The 19,726-nt window shown below is 64.3% G+C and overlaps 1 protein-coding gene across 1 annotated transcript in view; it reads left to right on the forward strand.

Annotated features, from left to right (window-relative positions):
- Nucleotides 1-8,073, forward strand: part of MRPL23 (mitochondrial ribosomal protein L23) — an 8,760-nt gene extending 687 nt beyond the window's left edge. The window contains exons 2-5 of the mRNA XM_007465947.1: nucleotides 1,513-1,635; nucleotides 2,356-2,438; nucleotides 3,088-3,161; nucleotides 7,909-8,073. Of these exons, the coding sequence (XP_007466009.1) occupies nucleotides 1,513-1,635; nucleotides 2,356-2,438; nucleotides 3,088-3,161; nucleotides 7,909-8,073 (445 nt within the window). The remainder of the gene's footprint in view (nucleotides 1-1,512; nucleotides 1,636-2,355; nucleotides 2,439-3,087; nucleotides 3,162-7,908) is intronic.
- Nucleotides 8,074-19,726: the final 11,653 nt, after the last annotated feature.

The raw sequence follows: 19,726 nt of genomic DNA on the forward strand, positions 1-19,726 counted from the left end.
GGTCGTTCCGGAGCCGGAGGGGCCCGGGCCGCCCGTTGGGGGTCGGGCCTGACGCTTGGCGCGGGCGGGTGGGAGAGAAGGTTGGCGGGTCTGGGCTCCGCCGACCTCGGGCTTCGGTCCTCCCGCGGCCGACCGCTCCCCCCACCCCCGCAGCTCCCCAGGGGCCCCAGACTGCGCCCCTTGCAGTGCTCGCCGCTGGTCACCAGGGGGAAGGTGTGAGCCTGGGTGGCCGCCCGCCGGCCTGGAGCCCCACGAGGGCAGAGCGAGGCTCGGTCCTGGACGAGCAGCCCTGTGCTTCCGGAACCTGCCCCTCCCGCCTCTCCGGCACAGCGGAGAAGGCTGTGCCACAGGGTTCTAATGGGGCAGCTGCCACGTGGGACTGGGTCGCCAGGAGACCCCGGGAGACGTTACCTAGCACTCAGCCCAGCACTCGTTCTAATGCGGGTGCCCCGGCCCGTGCCAGGGTGCCTGAGCCCTGCCCCCTCAGAGTGCCACACCCTGGACCTCGGCTCCTGACCCCCTCACGCTCCCCAGATTTGTGAGGCCCAGAGGCAGCATGAGATTTGGCTTCACTGAGCCCCCTTCCCTGGTGCTGGGTGCTCCCCAAGATCAGGGGCCACGTGCTGTGCTGCAGATTGGTCACCAGGGACCCTAGATGGCATCGTCAGCCCCTGCGCCCACCCTCCACCAAGACCAGTCCCCTGGGCTCCCAGTAGACTCCTGGCCCCGCCTTGCAGCCCCTGTGTACCTTGGGCCCCCTCCTCACCCCAGCCCCGAGGCCCAGTTGGCAGTGTGGCCCTTCTGGCCCACCAAACCCCACCGGGGGCATGGGTCCAGCTGGCAGGGGCGGTTGGGTGGGAGCCGCAGGTGGTGGTTTCCTGCACCTTCTAGATGCCTCTGCTCACTTTGGGGGTTTTGGGGGTGGGGCAGGTGGGCGGTCAGCTTGTAGCTGGTGATCTGCACACACCGAGTCTCCCCAGCCTCTTATCTTTTGATCTTCACGCTTGTCAAGGATGAGCTGGTGTTCCCAGCACAGGGGGTGTGGAGGTGGCCCCATCCCTTTCCGCACCGCGGGGGTGGGCCAGTGCAGAATGAGCTGGTTCCGACCGATCCCACCTCACCTGAGCTGAAGGGAGCTAGAGGGCGTGCCCTGTGTGGGGCCCGTTCCTGGAGGGTGACAGCCATGCGGGGGCCGCGTGCCTTTGGGGCCGGCACTTTGAACAAACACATGACTCTGAGCCTGTTTACGGGGTGGGGTGGGCATGTCCTCTGGCCTCTGTGCATGAATCATTCACCGGTCCTTTCCAAAGGCTGACCTTGCGGGTCAACAGGCCACACCGCCCCAGGGACTGGGGACTGGCTGCCCACGCCGGGTGAGCCAAGGGGGTGGCCTGTGGGTGACTGCCCCCTTGGCTCCCCGGCCCCATGGGCGTGATGACCTATGGACCCTGCCGCGGTGTCCCGGGAGCCTCGTGTTCTGAGCGTTTGACGCGACCCCTGTCCCGCCTGCAGGTACCCTCTGCACCAGCTGGGCAGCCCCCAGCTCCGGGTCTTCCGCACCAACTGCTTCATCCAGCTGGTGCGGCCCGGCCTGGCCCAGCCCGAGGACACGGTGCAGTTCCGGATCCCCATGGAGTAAGCGCCCCCCCACCCCCACCCCGCCGCCCCCTGGGAAGCCTGGCCTGAGACCTGGCTTCTTTGCTTGCCTTGGTCCTGGCTGCGCTTTCCAGGAGGCTGGGCTGTGACTCCTGCACCCGCTCACCATGGCTTCCAAAGCCTTCGTCCTCAAATGGGGCCTTCACGGAGGCCCCAGTTACCGAAGGGACACAGCCTCCCTGTGTCCCATGTGCTGAAGTCTGAGGGGTTCCGGGGTCGGCTTGAGCTTCCGCGTGAGGCCCGTGCAGGGTGAAGGGGGAATGGGGCCTAATAGCCCACCATCCCCTTGACCGTCATTTCTGGGAAGCGCCTGCTGGGAGGGTGCTGCGGGCAGGGCAGCAGCTGCAGAGCGGGCGGCCGGGCGCTGCGGGCAGCTCCTGGCAGGCAGGGGGCGCTCGCAGACCGTCCAGTCCCTCCCCTTGAAAGCTGGGCCCCCAGGGAGTGTGGCCAGTGGGAGGGAGCAGAGGACTGGGTCCTGGGGGCTGGTCCCCCGTCACCCCCTCACTGCTGCGTCCGGATGCAAGTGTGCTGGGTGGGGACCAGGGCCTGCATCTCTGGAGTCAGCAGGGCCCGGCCTCAGCCCTGGCCTCCCCTGAGCCCGCTCCCACCCGGGGCCTGTGGTCGGCAGCTCACCCCGTCGGGCGGGCCGCCTTGTACCTCGGCCCTGTTCAGACTTCCTTTCTTTCTCCTTTGCCCCAGGATGACCAGAGTGGACCTCAGGAGTTATCTCGAGCGCATTTACAATGTGCCCGTGGCTGCTGTGCGGACAAGGGTGCAGCACGGTGGGTGCCCACGGCGGGGGCTGCCCTCTCTGGTGTGGGCTCCTCCGCGGAGCTCCTGTGGGCCAGGCTGCCTGCGTCGCTGGCCTGGTCCCCCCTCGCGGCCACTCTGGCACGTGGTCCTTTGCACATGAGGAAACTGAGGGGGACCTCAGGGGGGAGGTGGCCTCCCGGCGCTGGAACCTGGGTGGCCCGGCCCTGCCGGCTGCTCAGAGCAGGGCCCCACACTCAACCCACCCACCCGCTTCCCCGCCTGCCCCCGGGTCGGTCAGCAAAGCACTGTTTTTATTCCCCTGGGCCTTTCTCGTTCCTTCCTGTTGACCCCTGCCCCCCAGCCCCCAGTTGCCCAGTTGTAAATATGACGACCCTCCGTCGAGGGGAGGTCAGACAGCAAGAGCCTCTGTGCTGACAGGGCAGAAAGCCGTTTCTTGAGTTATTTTAGGCACGTTTGGGTTTTCGCCGAGCGGAGGTTGGCGGTGGTGGCGCCTGCCTGTGCGAGCCTGGCCTAGTGGCCCAGGGCGTGCCGCCTGCAGTCTGTAGCCCGAAGGTGCCTGCGTGTTTGCCTGTTTCTAGAAAGTGGGTTCCTGGATTAGTGGGACTGAAACCTTCATGCTGGGAGTGAAGGTTTTTGTCTTCCCCCCACTTCCAACAGGTTCCAACAGGAGGAGGGATTACAGGAACGTCAGGATAAAGAAACCAGACTACAAGGTGGCCTATGTGCAGCTGGTGAGCGCTCACCCCGACCGTGACCTGGAGCGGGGGGTGGGCATGATCTTGGAGCCCCAGGCTGGCACTTAGTTCTAATCCGCATGGAGCCCCGGGAGGAGCTGGGGTTCAAAGCACAGCTCAGAGGTGGGAGGGGATGGGTGTTGGGGAACTTCTCGGGGACCAGCCCTGGACGTGCAGTGGGCGGGTGTGGGCCCGCTGGGCTTGGGGGTGGGTTCAGACAGAAACCAGGGCTGGCGAGCATCAAAGCAAGGAAGTGGTTAATGCCATGGGAGTGGAGGTTCCTGCTGGGGCCTCAGTGTCAAGCCAGACCACTTGGGGTGTGCTGGGGTCCTGGCTGATCCCCTCTCCTCTGGACTGGACTGCGGGGTGTGGCACACTCCCCTGGGTTCTCTTTGCTTGTGTCCCCTGCCTAGCGAGGGGCTCCGGAAAGAGGGTCCAGCACCCCATCTGAGCCTTTGCTGACCGAAACCCAGAGCTGGCTGGAGGAAGACGCGTTTTCCAAGCCCCTTTCCGGGCTCTTCCTTTCCAGCCTGAGCTGCCCCAAGACGTACTTTCCCAGATATGCTCTTGACTCAGAATGGACAGCCTTGGCCACCCAGCACCAAGGCCCCATGGGCTGCAGGCAGGATTCCTCTGCCGGGGCAGGTGACCTTGGACCTGCCCACAGAGTCTGTTAACTGCCCTGCGTTTGAAACCCTGGGCGGCGGGGGAGGGGTTGGGGGTCTTCCAGTTTCTTTAGTTTCCTCGTAAACAGCCTGGGTCAGAGCGGGGAGCCCGCGGGCCCTGGGGCCGCTAGATGGCAGTAGCGCTATTATGAAAACACCCTCTGGCCCCAGGGCCTATTTTGGGCCTTAGGAGGCAGTTTGTTGAAAGACCCAGTTAGCATGGCAGCTTTTCTGAAAAACAGTCACAGTTGTTCTAAACAGGGGCCCCGGTAATTATTTGGCCTAATATTTGCTGTGCATAAAATCAGCCAGTCCAGGCAAGGAGAGTGGCCGTTGGCCTTATAAAGACGCCTGTGTCCTCTGTGTTAAATCGGTCCATCTGTCTTTGTCACGGCACGCCGGTTGACACGCTGGAACCTGGGTGGCCCGGCCCTGCCGGCTGCTCAGAGCAGGGCCCCACACTCAACCCACCCACCCGCTTCCCCGCCTGCCCCCGGGTCGGTCAGCAAAGCACTGTTTTTATTCCCCTGGGCCTTTCTCGTTCCTTCCTGTTGACCCCTGCCCCCCAGCCCCCAGTTGCCCAGTTGTAAATATGACGACCCTCCGTCGAGGGGAGGTCAGACAGCAAGAGCCTCTGTGCTGACAGGGCAGAAAGCCGTTTCTTGAGTTATTTTAGGCACGTTTGGGTTTTCGCCGAGCGGAGGTTGGCGGTGGTGGCGCCTGCCTGTGCGAGCCTGGCCTAGTGGCCCAGGGCGTGCCGCCTGCAGTCTGTAGCCCGAAGGTGCCTGCGTGTTTGCCTGTTTCTAGAAAGTGGGTTCCTGGATTAGTGGGACTGAAACCTTCATGCTGGGAGTGAAGGTTTTTGTCTTCCCCCCACTTCCAACAGGTTCCAACAGGAGGAGGGATTACAGGAACGTCAGGATAAAGAAACCAGACTACAAGGTGGCCTATGTGCAGCTGGTGAGCGCTCACCCCGACCGTGACCTGGAGCGGGGGGTGGGCATGATCTTGGAGCCCCAGGCTGGCACTTAGTTCTAATCCGCATGGAGCCCCGGGAGGAGCTGGGGTTCAAAGCACAGCTCAGAGGTGGGAGGGGATGGGTGTTGGGGAACTTCTCGGGGACCAGCCCTGGACGTGCAGTGGGCGGGTGTGGGCCCGCTGGGCTTGGGGGTGGGTTCAGACAGAAACCAGGGCTGGCGAGCATCAAAGCAAGGAAGTGGTTAATGCCATGGGAGTGGAGGTTCCTGCTGGGGCCTCAGTGTCAAGCCAGACCACTTGGGGTGTGCTGGGGTCCTGGCTGATCCCCTCTCCTCTGGACTGGACTGCGGGGTGTGGCACACTCCCCTGGGTTCTCTTTGCTTGTGTCCCCTGCCTAGCGAGGGGCTCCGGAAAGAGGGTCCAGCACCCCATCTGAGCCTTTGCTGACCGAAACCCAGAGCTGGCTGGAGGAAGACGCGTTTTCCAAGCCCCTTTCCGGGCTCTTCCTTTCCAGCCTGAGCTGCCCCAAGACGTACTTTCCCAGATATGCTCTTGACTCAGAATGGACAGCCTTGGCCACCCAGCACCAAGGCCCCATGGGCTGCAGGCAGGATTCCTCTGCCGGGGCAGGTGACCTTGGACCTGCCCACAGAGTCTGTTAACTGCCCTGCGTTTGAAACCCTGGGCGGCGGGGGAGGGGTTGGGGGTCTTCCAGTTTCTTTAGTTTCCTCGTAAACAGCCTGGGTCAGAGCGGGGAGCCCGCGGGCCCTGGGGCCGCTAGATGGCAGTAGCGCTATTATGAAAACACCCTCTGGCCCCAGGGCCTATTTTGGGCCTTAGGAGGCAGTTTGTTGAAAGACCCAGTTAGCATGGCAGCTTTTCTGAAAAACAGTCACAGTTGTTCTAAACAGGGGCCCCGGTAATTATTTGGCCTAATATTTGCTGTGCATAAAATCAGCCAGTCCAGGCAAGGAGAGTGGCCGTTGGCCTTATAAAGACGCCTGTGTCCTCTGTGTTAAATCGGTCCATCTGTCTTTGTCACGGCACGCCGGTTGACACCCCATATGTCGGCATTAGCCACGAGGCCCTTCAGCGAGAGCTATAGTTACAAGTGGCTTTTGAGTCATCCGAGCCCTTGCGTTTCCCGGGCCCCACCTCGCTCTGGAAGCTGAGCTGCGTGGCCTGGGATCTGGTATCTGCAGCTGCCACCCGGCCTCCTTTCTTCCCCTGTGAAATCAGGGCAGCACAAGTGGGAGCACAGGGCGTCCCCGCCGGGCACGCTTCCCTCGGTTGCAAAATTAAATTTGTAACGGATCCCCCCCCCCTCCACCCCGCCCAGCTCCGGCAGATCTGTGCCTGGAAACCGGCGGGGCGGGGGGGGGTTGGACACTCGCCCCCTGAAGGGGTCCCCTCTCTGGCCTCCGTCTACGGAGACGTCCTCCCCGTGTGTCCCTTGGGGCCTCGTTTCTGGGCTTCTCATCACCGAGCTGGTCGCAGAGCACACAGAGGTCCATCAGAAAGACAAGTGAAATTTCTGGATTTGTTCAGAGTTGGCTGTTTCGGCAAAGCTGGTCCCCCGTAGTGGGGGTCCCGGGTTTCCTCCCACGAGCTGATAACCGTCTCTTTGACCCAGAGTCGGGGAGCTAGCGAGCCTGGGTCACCTCACAGCAAGGAGCCTCAGCCCCCAGGCTGACGCTGACGCCTGCTGGTGACGGAGAACCTGCTCCCCGACCCCGCCTGCTCCTCACCATCCCAGGCAGGCGTCTTCGCTTTTCACTGCGACACTTTCCTCCCCTCCTGTTCCTTTCCGCTGATCAGCTTTGGAAGGATGGAGGGTTTTGTTTCTGAAAGTATAAGGTGAATTTCTCCAGGAAGGGAACCCCCGGGAGCCGCAGTCGGCCCCCACACCCGGCGCTTGTCTCGGTGAGAAACGAGGAATTTCTCCCAGCGGCGCCCTCCGTTTTTTCCCAAGCTATTGCGGATTGCCATCTTGGTATTTATATTTTAAAATGTCATTTTGGGTTTCCCCCACCTCAGAAAACTAGCAGAATCACCTCGGTATATTAAACACAAATCCCCCATTCTGGGCAGTCAGCCCTGCACGTAAACTATTGCCCTTTGGTATTTTAAAGAAGAAGAAAGACAGTTGTGAAGTGTGTAAGCGAATCCCCTGCAGGCTGGCTACCGCGCACACGGTTGCTGCCTTTCATCACTCGGGCTGCACTCCGCGCCACGTGAACCTCTCGTTCTCAGGGCCGAGTATGTGGGCTGTTTCAGATCACGCTTGGCCGCCTGCCCGAATCCAGATTTCTTTACAAAACAAGGGTCTGCAAGAACCAAGCGCACTTCACTGATTTTACTTATTAAAATTTTCCAGATCCGGTCCTTCTCTGCCCGTCTGGAGGTGGACGGCGCAGCCCTGGGAGTGTTGGCCCGGGTCGTCCCCCTGCCCCCCCATCCTTGGAGCTGCTTTGCGATGTGTAGCGCGTGGAGGTGGCCCCGCACCTCACGTTGTTTGGGGGCCCCTCCTCCCTCCAGCCCACTGACGGGCCAGGCTGGTACCCCGGCCACGTGCTGGGGGTCCGGGCTGGGACTTGGCTGGCACTCACGTGTTCTGAACTTCTAGTGAAAGACGTAAAACCAGTTAATTTGCAAAGCCGGTCTTGATTTATAGACTGCTCGCATGTACGTTTCTTTGTACGTTACATGCGTTTTATTTGCCAAGCTATGAGCCGGGAGGAGGGTGAGTCTTTAATGTGGGTAAAGGCCTGTAGGTGCTTTGGGTGGAAGATGTTCCAGGGAGGCAGCAGACACTATCTGTGCCTTGTTTCCTCGCCCCTGCCCACAGTATGGCCAGGTGACTCCTGCCGGGAGTGGGTGCTCTGCTGGGCTCCCCCGGATGGGGACATGCTGCCTGAAGAGCTGGCCTCGATGAGGGGCCTTGTCACAGCAATGGTTTCCACCGCGGAGGGCCAGGGCCCGGCCTGCGTCTGTCCTGCAGGCGACGGGCGGGCGGCTTCCATCTGGCCACGGACCTTCCCACGGGGCTCCTGGCCTGTCCCGCCCGCGCTGCAGGCTGAGCCCATGTCTTTTCTCCCCAGGCGCACGGACAGACCTTCACGTTCCCGGATCTGTTTCCTGAGAAAAAGAGGCCTGAAGGCAGTTCTGTGACTGAGGACCTGCAGGACCAGGTCCTGGAAGACCAGCGGCGGAGACAGAGCTGCGACCCCCGGCTCGGGGGCGTCCCCGGCTGGTTCGGCCTGTGACAGGCGGCTGACAGCCCAGCTCAAATAAAAGTGCTGCTTGTGGAGACCGGCCCAGGCCCCCCACACTGTGCTCTGTGCCGTGCCCCTACCCTGAGAGCAGGGGCCTGGCCTCGGGTGTGCCTGTGTGTCTCGTCCTGGTCCCGTGGGGCCAAGGCGAGCCAGGCAGGCCTGGAACCCTGTCCAGTTGGGGGGAGACCCACTTCCAGAGCACCCAGGAAGTCATCCTGAGCTGCTCTGTTTAAGAGCTTGCTTTGGGCGGTTTGTGGGGGAGATCAGAGTGAGTGCTGAGGGCAGGAGTTGGGGTGGCTGCTGAGAGAGAGCCCGTCCGGGCTGGGGGTCCAGGGTGGCCCAGTCCAGTGTGGTCTTGAGCAGGGAGGGCGGGGGATCCAGAGAGAGTGGGGTTTAGGGGACTAGTCCAGAGCAAGGCCGCGTCTGGAAAGATTGCCAGCCGAAGCCTTGCATGTGGGAAGCGGAGCGCCGTCAGGGATGACCAGCACCCGGGGACCCGTGGGGGGGCGGGTAGAGGTGGCGCTGGTCCCGGGGGGTCTGGGAGCCCGGTTCCTGAGGTGCACCCACAGCTTGATTTCTCTCTGAATCACGCTCTGCAGCTAAAAGCCTAACCCTGAGCGCCCCCGGGAGCCAGCGCCCCGCGGCCGCCCCCGGGCAGGGGGGCGGTGAGGCCGCCCCGGGCTGGCTGGGCCCATCTCTGCGTGTCCGCGGGCCTGGAGATCTGGGGAGCGAGCAAGAAAGCACCGTGGGTGCCTCAGGGAGTCGGGCCGCGTTGCCCCTAGGGTGGGACACATGCCAGATGCCACGAGGACTCAGGGACCCCCTTCCTCCGCGGCCTCCCGGCTCCCCGCTCTGGAGCTTGGCTCTCCCCTCCTCGGGGGGGACAGTGGGGAGCCGGCTTGGCTGGCCCCCTCCACCCTGAGGGACACGGGGGGGCGTCACGTGGGCCTTTGAAGCTCCCCTCCGGCTGGAGGGTGAAGGTCCGGGCAAACTCCACCCTTCAGCGTTGATTTAAAGTGATGGGGAAGGTCGGGAAGGAGGCTGGAGAACAGAGTCAATGGTATTTTCCTGAGAGAAATAATTCATGGGGCCCCGAGGACCCCGACTCAAGGCCAGGGGAGGAATCCCATCCTTCATCCGCTGCACTTCCAGAGCTGGCCGCCCGCACGCCCCCGGACGCAGCCCCCAGGCCCTTCCCACACGGCGGCCCTCTGCTGTCCTCGCTGTGCCCTCCGCATCCCCCAGGGCCTGGCATCTGCCGGTCACGGCCACGGTGGCGGACCGTGACGTCCTGTGTCCTCGGCACCCCCGGGGCTGGTGGATGGAGTGGCCGCAGCAGCGCCGGGTCGGGGTGGGACACGGTGTCCGGCACAGAGCTGAGTGTGTGGGGCAGGGGTGGAGTTGCCTTGCAGGGCGCTGAGCAACAGGAAACAGGCCTTCAGCTGGGGGGCTGCTCGCCACCCGCCCCCCCCCCCCCCCCCCCCAGCCAGTCTCCTCTCCATGTGCCCTCCCTCAGCCCAGAACTTTCTCTTGGGCCCAGCTGATGGGAAATTAACCGCTGCTTTCTTTTCTGCACTGATTTTCTTCCGCTTCCTTGTTCTCTCCTTTTCCCGTTTCCTCCTCCCCAATCCCCAGCTCTCCTGCTCCTTTTCCCCTTTTAGCCCCATCTGCATCCGACCCTCTTTTAACTCCATCCTCCCTTCTCTCAAATCCAGCCCCCCTCCCCCACTCTCTTCCCCCTAATCTCTCTCATTCTTCTGCGGGCCTCTCCCGCAAACACCCCCCGCCCCAGGCACGGAGCCTTGAGAAGGCGCTGTTTGACACCCCTGGTCCTCCCTGGCTGGAGGCTGGAGGCTTGGCAGGGAGACAGCCGGTGCCTCCTCGGGAGGTCTCTCTACCGCAGGTCGGTGGGCGCGGAGATCGTCTTCTCCCAGCCTCGGGCTCCTCCTCCCTTGCCTGGCTGGGAGATGGTGGTCAAGACTTCCAGTCCCAGTATCCTCTTCCCCTCTGCTGCACACGTGGGGACCAGAGCAGGCTCTCCTGGAGGCCCCCTAGGCTGGGTGTCGTCCTCCCCACTCATGCCTTTGCTGGACAGCCTCACGTGGGACTGGAAACAGGGAGGGCCTGACCCAGTGGACTTGGGGGCTCCCTTTCCCGTGGGGACAGCCCTGCCAGGAGCACCCCGGGCCAGCGCCTGGGGGAAAGTAAAGGGACAAAGGAAGAGGGCTAGAGCCCACAACACCGCCCCCTGTGCCCCCCCCCTTCTTTACCGCCATTCGTCGCCTTGCGGGGGCTGTGAGACCCAGGTTACGGCAGGCAGAGCCCGCGAGGGGAGGCGCTGGGGGCTGGGCCAGCCGCCTTCTCAGTCCCCTGTGGCTGCCACGGGCCCTGCTTGGAGCCAGCAGGCCTGTGCTGATGACTTATAGTTGCAGCAGTCCCGGCCTGCGGCCCACGGGACGCATCCCAGACCCCCCAGCAGCTCCAGGTGAGGCCCGGCCGCCAGGGCTGCCAGGATGGAGCGGAAGCCCATCTGGCCGCAGCCCCTCCGCCGGCGTCTGGTTTTCCTCTTCGAGGGCCAGAGTCTCCCCGGGGCCGCATCACGCTGTCATCCCAGCTCCACGTGCATCGTTTAAGTAACCGACTGCAGGTGACCCACCGCCTGGCTGGGCCCCTCGGCCGGGGGTGGGGGGGCCTGCTCACTTCTGCAGCTGGGACCCCCAGTTGAGTCAGGGGCTCCATCCTCTGACCTCTGGGCGGCCTCAGAGGGGACCCGGGCCCGGGGACACAGCCGGTCATCTGGACTGCCCCTCCCACCGCCCCCCCCCCCCTTACACAAAGGAAACTAAAGAAATCAGTCCCCTTGAGGGTGACTCTGGAGGGGGTCCCCCTCCCACCTCCCGACTTTCATGTAATTCTGAACTCCATTCATGAATGAGCGAATGCATGAGTGTGGTGGACCCCCCCACCCCCACCCCAGTTCAGCACGTCAGCTCAGTCACTCAGGAGAGCCCCGCCTTGTCCGTGGGTTTGAGAATCGGGCAGGGCCTGGGGCGGGGTCCAGGTGGGCCCCCAGCTACTATTCTCACTGAAGCTGGAGGCTGCGGCTGCCGCCCTGCTTCCTGGCTGTAAAGACGCACCCGCCACCGGCTCACAGCACAAAGGGCAGAAGAGCTATAGCTGGTCAAGGGCTGTTCTTTTCTGTTTTCGAACAGCTTTATTGGGATATGGTTCACATCCCCCATCGAAAGTGTGTCATTGGATGTCTTAGCGTTCAGGCAGGTGTGCACCTATCACTGTGATCAGTTTGAACACATTCTCATACTACCCACAGGGCAACCCCGCACCCTCCTGCCGACACGCGCCAACCCCCCACTCCCCACCCCAGCCCCGCCGACACAAGCCTGCTTCCGTCCGTCTCTGCGGATTTGCCTGTTCTGGACACTTCATGGAAACGGAGTCTGTGCTGGCTTCTGTCACTCAGCATCACGCCGTCGGGCCCATGCTGTAGCCCGCATCAGGGTTTCCTTCCATTGCGTGTATGGGCCACAGTCCGTGTATCTGTTTGTCCGTGGATGGCGCTTGGCATGTGTGTTATCATTGCTCGGGGATGTCGGGTGCTTAGCCTGGAATGCTTCACGGGAGGCCGGGGCTGCCTCACCACCAACAAGGGTGTTTATCAGTCCCTGAAAGTCCCCGAAGGCTGTGGAGAGATGGGCCACGTCCGCAAACTGCCCGGCTGCTGGACAGGGCCTGGACGGAGGTGTCAAACAGCCTGCCCCCTCGGGGCCCTGGGAGCTCCACTGCGGTCAGGGTCGGGGTCAGGGGCTGGCACGGGTAGGGGGTTTCCAGACAGCCCCAGGACCCCCATCCCTGTGCCTCTCTCCTTCCCTAAATGCCGCACCTTGGGTCCAAAAGACATTCTGCTCCGGCCCTCGGAAACCCTCCTTCCCCCAGGCACAGGGGCTGGCACACTCGTGCACTGGACCGCAAGTCGCCCTGCGTGTGGGTGCCTGTCCCATCCTCGTAACCGACACTGAGTCCCGTCAGGACAAAGGTTTCCACCTCCTCTCAGAGCTGAGCTGGCTCTCTCTGCATGTCCCACCGTGCGCAGGGGCACCCCACCTCAGGGAAACCCCTCTATTTCTGCCAGCGCCCCACACCTGCCTCCCCGGCCTGGCCCCTGGGCGCTTGGCTTCTTGGGAGAAAGGGAAAGGTGCCCTGGAGACCTGGGTCTCCTTCCCAGGTTCCCACCCGCCCTGCCCGGAGGGAGCTGCACCCCACACGGCTTGGCCCAGACACCCCCAAGACGGACGCAAGGGACACCCGGGACACCGGCCCGGGAAGCAGCGGCCAGGACGGCTCCCCACGCGGCCCGCCAGGCCGACCTGTTCAGCATCTGTGTCGCTCCTTCCTGACTGAGATCATCCCCAGCACCAATCCCCCCAGATCACTTCGTTATTTCTTTGTAAATAGGGCTTTTCCTAGTCAAAATAATCACCATGTTTTGTGCTGCTCCCACATCTGGCTTTGATTGGCTCCCACCTCCTTGGGTGGACCTGGACCCCTGACGCTGTGATGGAGGGAAGGCAGCCCAGCCCGCTTTCCTCCCTGCGCGAGGCCGGGCCTGGGGGACCCCGGTTCTGTCCCTGCACAGCTGCACTCCGGCCCGGGCCTGGCTCCGCCGGGCGCATCCTTGGTTCTGCCTTTGCAGAGTTGGGGTCCCGGGGCTCCCCCGTGGCTGGATTCTCCTGTCCCTGCAGCTCCCGTGGCCTCTGTAGGGGTCCCGGCAGACACACGGCGTGCAAGTCACCTCGCCGGCGGCCCTCTCCTTCCCGTGTGGGTGCACCCGTCTCCATGTGGGAGCCCTCTGGGCACCCCTGAGAGTGTCTCCGAGGAGAGTCCTGGTTTGGGGCACCAAGCAGCCCAGTATGCAGGCAGAGGTCAACCCCTCTTCCTTCCGACCCACTCCCCTGGGTGACCTGCCCCTTTAATCCTCCCAGCCAGAGTCCCAGGTGGCCGCTCCCCTTCCCCTGGCCCTCCGTCCTGATGCCAGGTCCAGACCGGGCCCTCCCGGGTGATGGAGACGGGACCGCACATGCTCTGCCGTACGGGGATGCTGCTGTTTGGATGAATGTGATGGTGCCCGAGTGTCCTCTGCATCAGCACCTGCAGCATCTGGGCTTTGCGCCTCCCGCTGTCCCCTCCCGCCGTGCATGGTGAGCAGCCTTCCGGGACGTGGAATCAGGGGCCCTGGGCCGTCCACCTTGCCATCCCTCCTCCAGCCCCGTGACATTCCGTATGGCCGCTGGATCCACCAGCCACAGACACCGGGCGACAAGCATCTGGGCAGTGGGCACAGGGCAGCAGACTGGCACCTGCCTGCGGGAGCGTGCCTGCTGACTGCCCACAGGGGAAGACTGAAACCCTCCGGAGGGACCTCAGACCACTGCGGGGGCGGGGCCTCAGGTCCCTCGGCTCGGGGAGGTGCCTCCAGAAGCCTTCGTGCAGGCCCCAGGTAGGGGTGCCACGTCCCTGCCGACGGCACAGGGCGCTGACCTCATCAGGCCTTCCCTTCAGGCCGTGCTGCAATTCCGACGGCCCTGAACAGCCGATGCTCCTGACAGGTTCTCCCTGGGACTTCACCAGGGGCCAGGGCCCTAAATAATTCTTATAAAACCCATGTCAGCCCCAAACTGTGTGATATCTGATTTGTAGCCCTAACAAAACCCCATGCCTGCTGCCAGGGTGGGTGCGGTGTGAGCCCGGTGGTGCAGAGGCCCTGGGTCCCGCTGGTGCTTGTGCACACGTGTGTGAGCGAGTGAGGGGGGCCCTGGGGGTCCTGGGCTCCTGCAGCTCCGGGGCCGCACTGAGCCGCCGCAGCGACGTCCTCGACCGGACAGGACAGAGGGGTTGGCAGAGGTGGCAGCCACTCCCTGCTGGACCACCTTGGGGAGGGACCTGGAGGCTGGGGCACCAGGCGGTGCTGACCAACCGGCATGACTGCAGAGCAGAAGGCCAGCTGCCTGGAGAGAGACGCATCTGGCCACCCGCACACACTCAGCCCAGCCACTCTGGCCCTCCAAGGCCCTTCTGCAGTGTCTGAGGCCAGAGCACCAATGAACAGGAGGCTGTGGGGACCTCAGACGTGAGGGGCCCGTCTGAGGACTTCAGGGGACACAGGCTTTCCCCTCCTGGCTCCTAGTGGCCAGCAGACGAGGGCTGCCACCTGGGCAGGGGCCTGGGTGGGGCTGTGAGGGCCAGGCGTCCCGCCCTTCACTCCCAGCTGCTGGCCTTGCCGCCAGGAGGCCCTCGGCTGCAGCCTCGACCTTCTTGTCTAAAATGTGGACGTGATCATGTCGGCCAGTGGGGAGACAGGGCCAGGCTGGAGGAAGGTGCCCGAGGGCTGCTCCCAGGACCCTGTTCCCCTGATGCCCGGTCCCCTTCTCCACCCAAGTGTGTGTTCTGGCTTCGTGCAGAGCCTGGAGCCCCCTGCCCAGCCCAGGTCTCTGTCTCTGTGGCTGTCCATCACCACACCTGGCCACCCGCGCGTCCTGCCACGTCCCGTGTCCCTGTCAGGTGTGGCGGCCAGGTTGGGGGTGAGCTCCCGCACAAGGCCACGGTGTGGCAGGGCAGGCACGGCAGAAGCCCCAGGCAAGCGGCTGTGCTGTGGAAGGGCTCGTGTGGCGTCCAGGCTAGGGGCAGGGGGTGGTGCTAGAAGTGGGCACCTCATCACTGCCCAGGGTAGCGGCCCCAAACCAGGCTACGTCCTTGGAAGTGCCACCAGGCCTGCTAGTCTAGGACAGAAGCCTCCCTTCACGCGGCTAGCCCCCTCCCAGCCCACGCGGCCCCCCAGCCACCTGTCCCTCCAGAGCAAGTCCAGGGTCTCTCTACTCCTCCAGACCCTGGGCAATCTCACCCTCTTAAAGAGTGTCCCCAGGGGTGCCCCCAGCCCCACGCGCTGTCTCTCACTGGCCCCTGGCGTCTGTGGCACCCTTGCCTGCTTCCTCTGTGGTTTGGGGGTGCCGCCGGGTCCCCTGCCTGGTCTCAGGGGCTCGACCAGTTGCGGGGGCTTTGTGCTATTGCTGGTTCTCTGTCTATTTAAGACAGGAAGGCCCTCCGTCCCCAGGTCCCTTCCTGCTGCGTCCCTCGACCCCGAGTGTGTTCTTCAGAGCTGGGCTCGTGAACTTCTGCCTCCCACTGCTCTGTCGGGTGGCCCACGCGGCCATGAGGGGCTTCAGGAAAGGCCCCCGACGCTCACCTCCCGAGGGGCAGGAGTGGCCGAGTGTGTTGGGGGTGATGCACCCAGAGCTCCAGCCCTGAGATTCTGGTCTCCTGTCCCCAGAGCCCAGAGACCACAACCGGGGAAACCCCTCCTGGATCCTGGGGCCACCTGGCGTGTGACCACACTGGGCTTGTCCCGTGTCCTCGAGAAAAGGCAGCCCAGGCTGCAGAAGCTGCCTCCTAAAAATAAAGCTCAGGCACGAGGCCCTGTGGGGCCGGCCCTGAAGGAGGCCAGTGGGATGAGGGCCAGCTGCTGCGCCCGCCCCTGGCCTGCCCTCACCTCCCAGAGCATCCCCTGCTTCCCTGTCCCCTGGCCTCACCCTGGCTAAATCCGCCTTGGCCCCTTGGCTGGTACAAAACAGGAAAACTGTGTGTTCTGAGCCTCCTTTGGGGCTTAGGGGGTAAGGGGAGCCGGCAGCTGCCCGGGGAGAGTGATGAGCGAGGCCCTTTATCTGAAAATATCGTGTTGCCCGCCTGGATGCCGGGGGCCCCGCGTGCCAGCCCTCCCGACTCCTGCTACAACTGAAATAGCTTCGGGAGGTGGACGCAGCTGTCCACATCAGTCAAGATGACCCTGGCCAGAATGGCGGGTCCGAGCTCCCACGAACTCAGGCTTTTCCGGGGGCTGCTGGCCTGTGGTCCCCGGACCACAGGGCCAGGGCACTGCAAGGCCACCCGCCAAGAGGCCCCTAGGAGAGGAATGGAGCGTGGCCACACTGGCCGTTCCAGAGCGCTTGCTGTGGCCTTGGCCTTGCCTAGAGAGGAATGGAGCGTGGCCACACTGGCCGTTCCAGAGCGCTTGCTGTGGCCTTGGCCTTGCCTAGAGAGGAATGGAGCGTGGCCACACTGGCCGTTCCAGAGCGCTTGCTGTGGCCTTGGCCTTGCCTAGAGCCCCTCCTGGAGTCTCCTCGCCACCAGGGAGCACTGTGCCGCCTGGGGTGCTGGGTGCGCGCCCTGGGCAGAGCGGGGAGACGGACTGAGGGAGCGGCTGGGGGACCGAGGCGATGGGTGACCGCAGAGCAACCTCGGAGTGCGAGGGTGCAGTGCGGGACGCGGGACGGCAAGAGTCGCCGCGGGTCTGTTTGCAGGGACAGAAAGGCAGGGAACCAGGAAGCTCCCTGCAGCAGGAAGCTGGGACCTGAGCGCCATGGGGAAGAGGCTCCAGACGGGCAGGGTGGACACGGCCGGAAGGCTCCGGGCCGGGCGGTGACCCCGCTTGCTGTGCCTTGGCCTTGCCTAGAGCCCCTCCTGGAGTCTCCTCGCCACCAGGGAGCACTGTGCCGCCTGGGGTGCTGGGTGCGCGCCCTGGGCAGAGCGGGGAGACGGACTGAGGGAGCGGCTGGGGGACCGAGGCGATGGGTGACCGCAGAGCAACCTCGGAGTGCGAGGGTGCAGTGCGGGACGCGGGACGGCAAGAGTCGCCGCGGGTCTGTTTGCAGGGACAGAAAGGCAGGGAACCAGGAAGCTCCCTGCAGCAGGAAGCTGGGACCTGAGCGCCATGGGGAAGAGGCTCCAGACGGGCAGGGTGGACACGGCCGGAAGGCTCCGGGCCGGGCGGTGACCCCGGGGTGGGAGGGTGAGCAGGCGCCGGCCGGGCGTGCTTGGCCTGGCATGCTGGGCCACATGCTTGCCCAAGGGGCTCATGGAACATTCTTGCGGGGGGCCGGAGCCAGGGCCCGATGCGTGTGCGTCCCAAGGGTGGGGGGCGCTGGGCGCTATAACGGGCGGCACACGGCACACTTAGTCACCTCTGAGGTATGGCTCCCCGGCCTCGCCCCGTGTCATTGCCATGGCAATGCTGGGAGGGGCCCACAAACAGCCCCAAACAGAGTGGGCCCCGGACTCCTGGTCGTCCCCTCGAGGGGGTGGGACACTCGGAGAGACACTGCTAAGCTTGGGGGAAGAAGCCTGCAGGCTGGCCTCGCTCCAGCCCTTCCCTGGGACGTGTGCGCCCCCGTCCCGGCCCTGTCCCACCCGGCCCGGAGCCAGGACACCGTGTGGGGGGCCTGTGCAGCGGGGGTGGGGAGCTGGGGCGAGGTGGCCAGGCCCCTGGGTTCAGGGTGGCCCAGAACGTTCGGGTTTGTCAAGAGAAGGACCTGGACTGCTTGAAATACACGTTCTGGGGGCTCTCGGGGCGCTGGCTCACAGACAAACCCCCTCCCAGCTCATCTGCCTCTCCCTCCGTTAAACGGGGACAGTGACCCCACCGCAGCTACCCCTGCCCCTCAGGCTGTCAGGGTCCTGGACCATCCGGAGGAGGGTGGGGCGGGGGGTGGGGTGGGGGCGGGGGGAGGTCACCAGGACAGAGCCCCAGGGTGGCCGCCTGACGAGGGCAGTAGTGTCACCTGGTGAGAGAGGGCGGTCAGTGGCATCCTGCAGCCCCGGGGGGCCCTGCCCCCAAGAGAGGCACCTTCTCACAACCCCTCCCCCAGGAATGCAACCCCAGAACTGGGGTCTGGCACCCGTGTACCTGAGGGGCACCCACCCACTTTTCTGGGGTGCCTGCCCGGCCCGAGCAGTGACCCAGGAGTAGAGGCCTCGGCATAGGGGTCCAGGCATTAGCCAAAGGCTGAGGGGGGAGTTTGTTCCAGGTGGGGTCCATTGGGGACCCCCTAAAGAAGTTTTGTCTGCAAACCGAGGCAAGCGCTAATGGTCTGGGGTCCTTCGTGCATCTTCCATCCCTCCCCGACCGGGCTGACACCTGGGCCGACCAGGGCAGTCCAGAACTCCCAGCACACACACCCAGGCTCAGCCCTGGGGGCTGACAGCTGGGGTGGACCCAGCGCCAGGGCCTTGGGTGGGAGACCGTGTGCCCCACGGACCTGACCTGGAAGCGCAAATGTGCATACGTCGTGTCCCCCAAGGGTGGCACCGTCAGCCAGGAGGGAGCGGGACCCTGCTCGGAAAGGTCGTGTGCGGTGACGGCCGGCCAAGCTGTCCTTCCTGGCTCAGCTGTCGGCAACCTGAGCCCTCCACACTGGCCAGGAGGCTCAGGGCCTAAATTAGGGTCTGCGGGATAGGCCGTGGCATCACGGGGACGTCCAAGCCACCGTTGCAGCAGAAATGTCCCGTTCCAACGCCAGAGAGGCCCATCCACCCAGAAGGGCGGCCGGCAGCAAACATTTCCAGGAAAACTCAAGTGAGCCCACCGTGTGCACACCCGGCCTGTGAGGGCCCACTCTCAGCCCCCTCCCCAGCCCAAGCAGGGCCCCAGCCCCTGCCTTCCGGCCCAGCGTCTGTTCTCTGGGTTAAGGATCGGGTTCACCCCTCCTCACAGGACTGCGTCTTATCTCTGGGAAAGAGATTATGGGGTTTCTGACATTAAATTCTCATGCTGAAGTTTTCAGCATGTGGTTTGAGATGTATTTTTTTCCGAATAACACCTGGAAGGGAGGACAAGATGGCTGTTGAGGCTGCTCACACAAGACTTTGAACCTGGGGGTGGGAGGGACTCGCCATCCATCAAGCCCCCTCCCATGCCGCGGCCAACGCCTCCCCCTCCCCGGACGTGAGTTATGGATCCCAGTCACGCAAGCCTCCCCGCTGCGGCTCGGCTCCAGCCAGACCCCCTCCAGCCGCCCAGGTGCTGCCAGCTGCCTGGCCCCTGGACCCGTGGCGGGTGCCGAGGGTGGCGTGGGGTCACGCTGCTTTTAGCGGTCCGTCACGTATTGTTCTCTGTCCCGGGTGCCTGCCCCAGGCAGCCCTGCTCACATCCGTGGGGGCACGGGCGGCCAGCTCTCCGGGGCCCTGCTCCCAGGAGAGGTGGGCCGACCGAGCCGCGGTGGTCCTGGGGTCCCGGCTGCGTTACCGTCTGCGGGAAGCGGTAATCGACAGGGCCTGTCCACTTGTGTTTTTGGGTGATTGAAGGGCCCGCTTGCAAAGTCTACGCTCAAGCCCGTCTTTTGGGTCATTTTGATTTGGGGATTTCCAAACATTGGGGCTACGAGAGGTCACCCCACTGACCCCGGCCTGCCTCATTATGTCACAGCCAGATTGCTGTGACACCTGATGGAATCCAGAAGAGACCCCAAGAGGGCGGCGGGCAGGAGGTGGGGGCGGGGAGGCCGGCCGGGGGGGCTGGGGGCTGGGGGCTCCGCTCACCCAGTCCCACCTGTACCCTGGGCGGCACTGCCCTCCACCCCCTTCCCCGCCGCCCCGGCCGGCCAGCCAGGCCCCTACACCCTGAATCCCACTGGGCTCCTGGTGCAGCTGCCTCTGCTCCTAAACTGTTGCCAGGCTCACATGCCCTCACCCGCACGGGCCTGGTTCCACGCCGGATACTGCCGCTGCTCCTGGCCCCCCTCCACGGTGTGGCCTCTCCCCACCTTACTGCCCACCGCCCGGGGCGGTGAGGGGCGGCCCC

This window comes from Lipotes vexillifer, unplaced genomic scaffold (assembly GCF_000442215.2).
Source record: "Lipotes vexillifer unplaced genomic scaffold, Lipotes_vexillifer_v1.1 scaffold1094, whole genome shotgun sequence".
NCBI classification, from domain to species: Eukaryota; Metazoa; Chordata; class Mammalia; order Artiodactyla; family Lipotidae; genus Lipotes; species Lipotes vexillifer.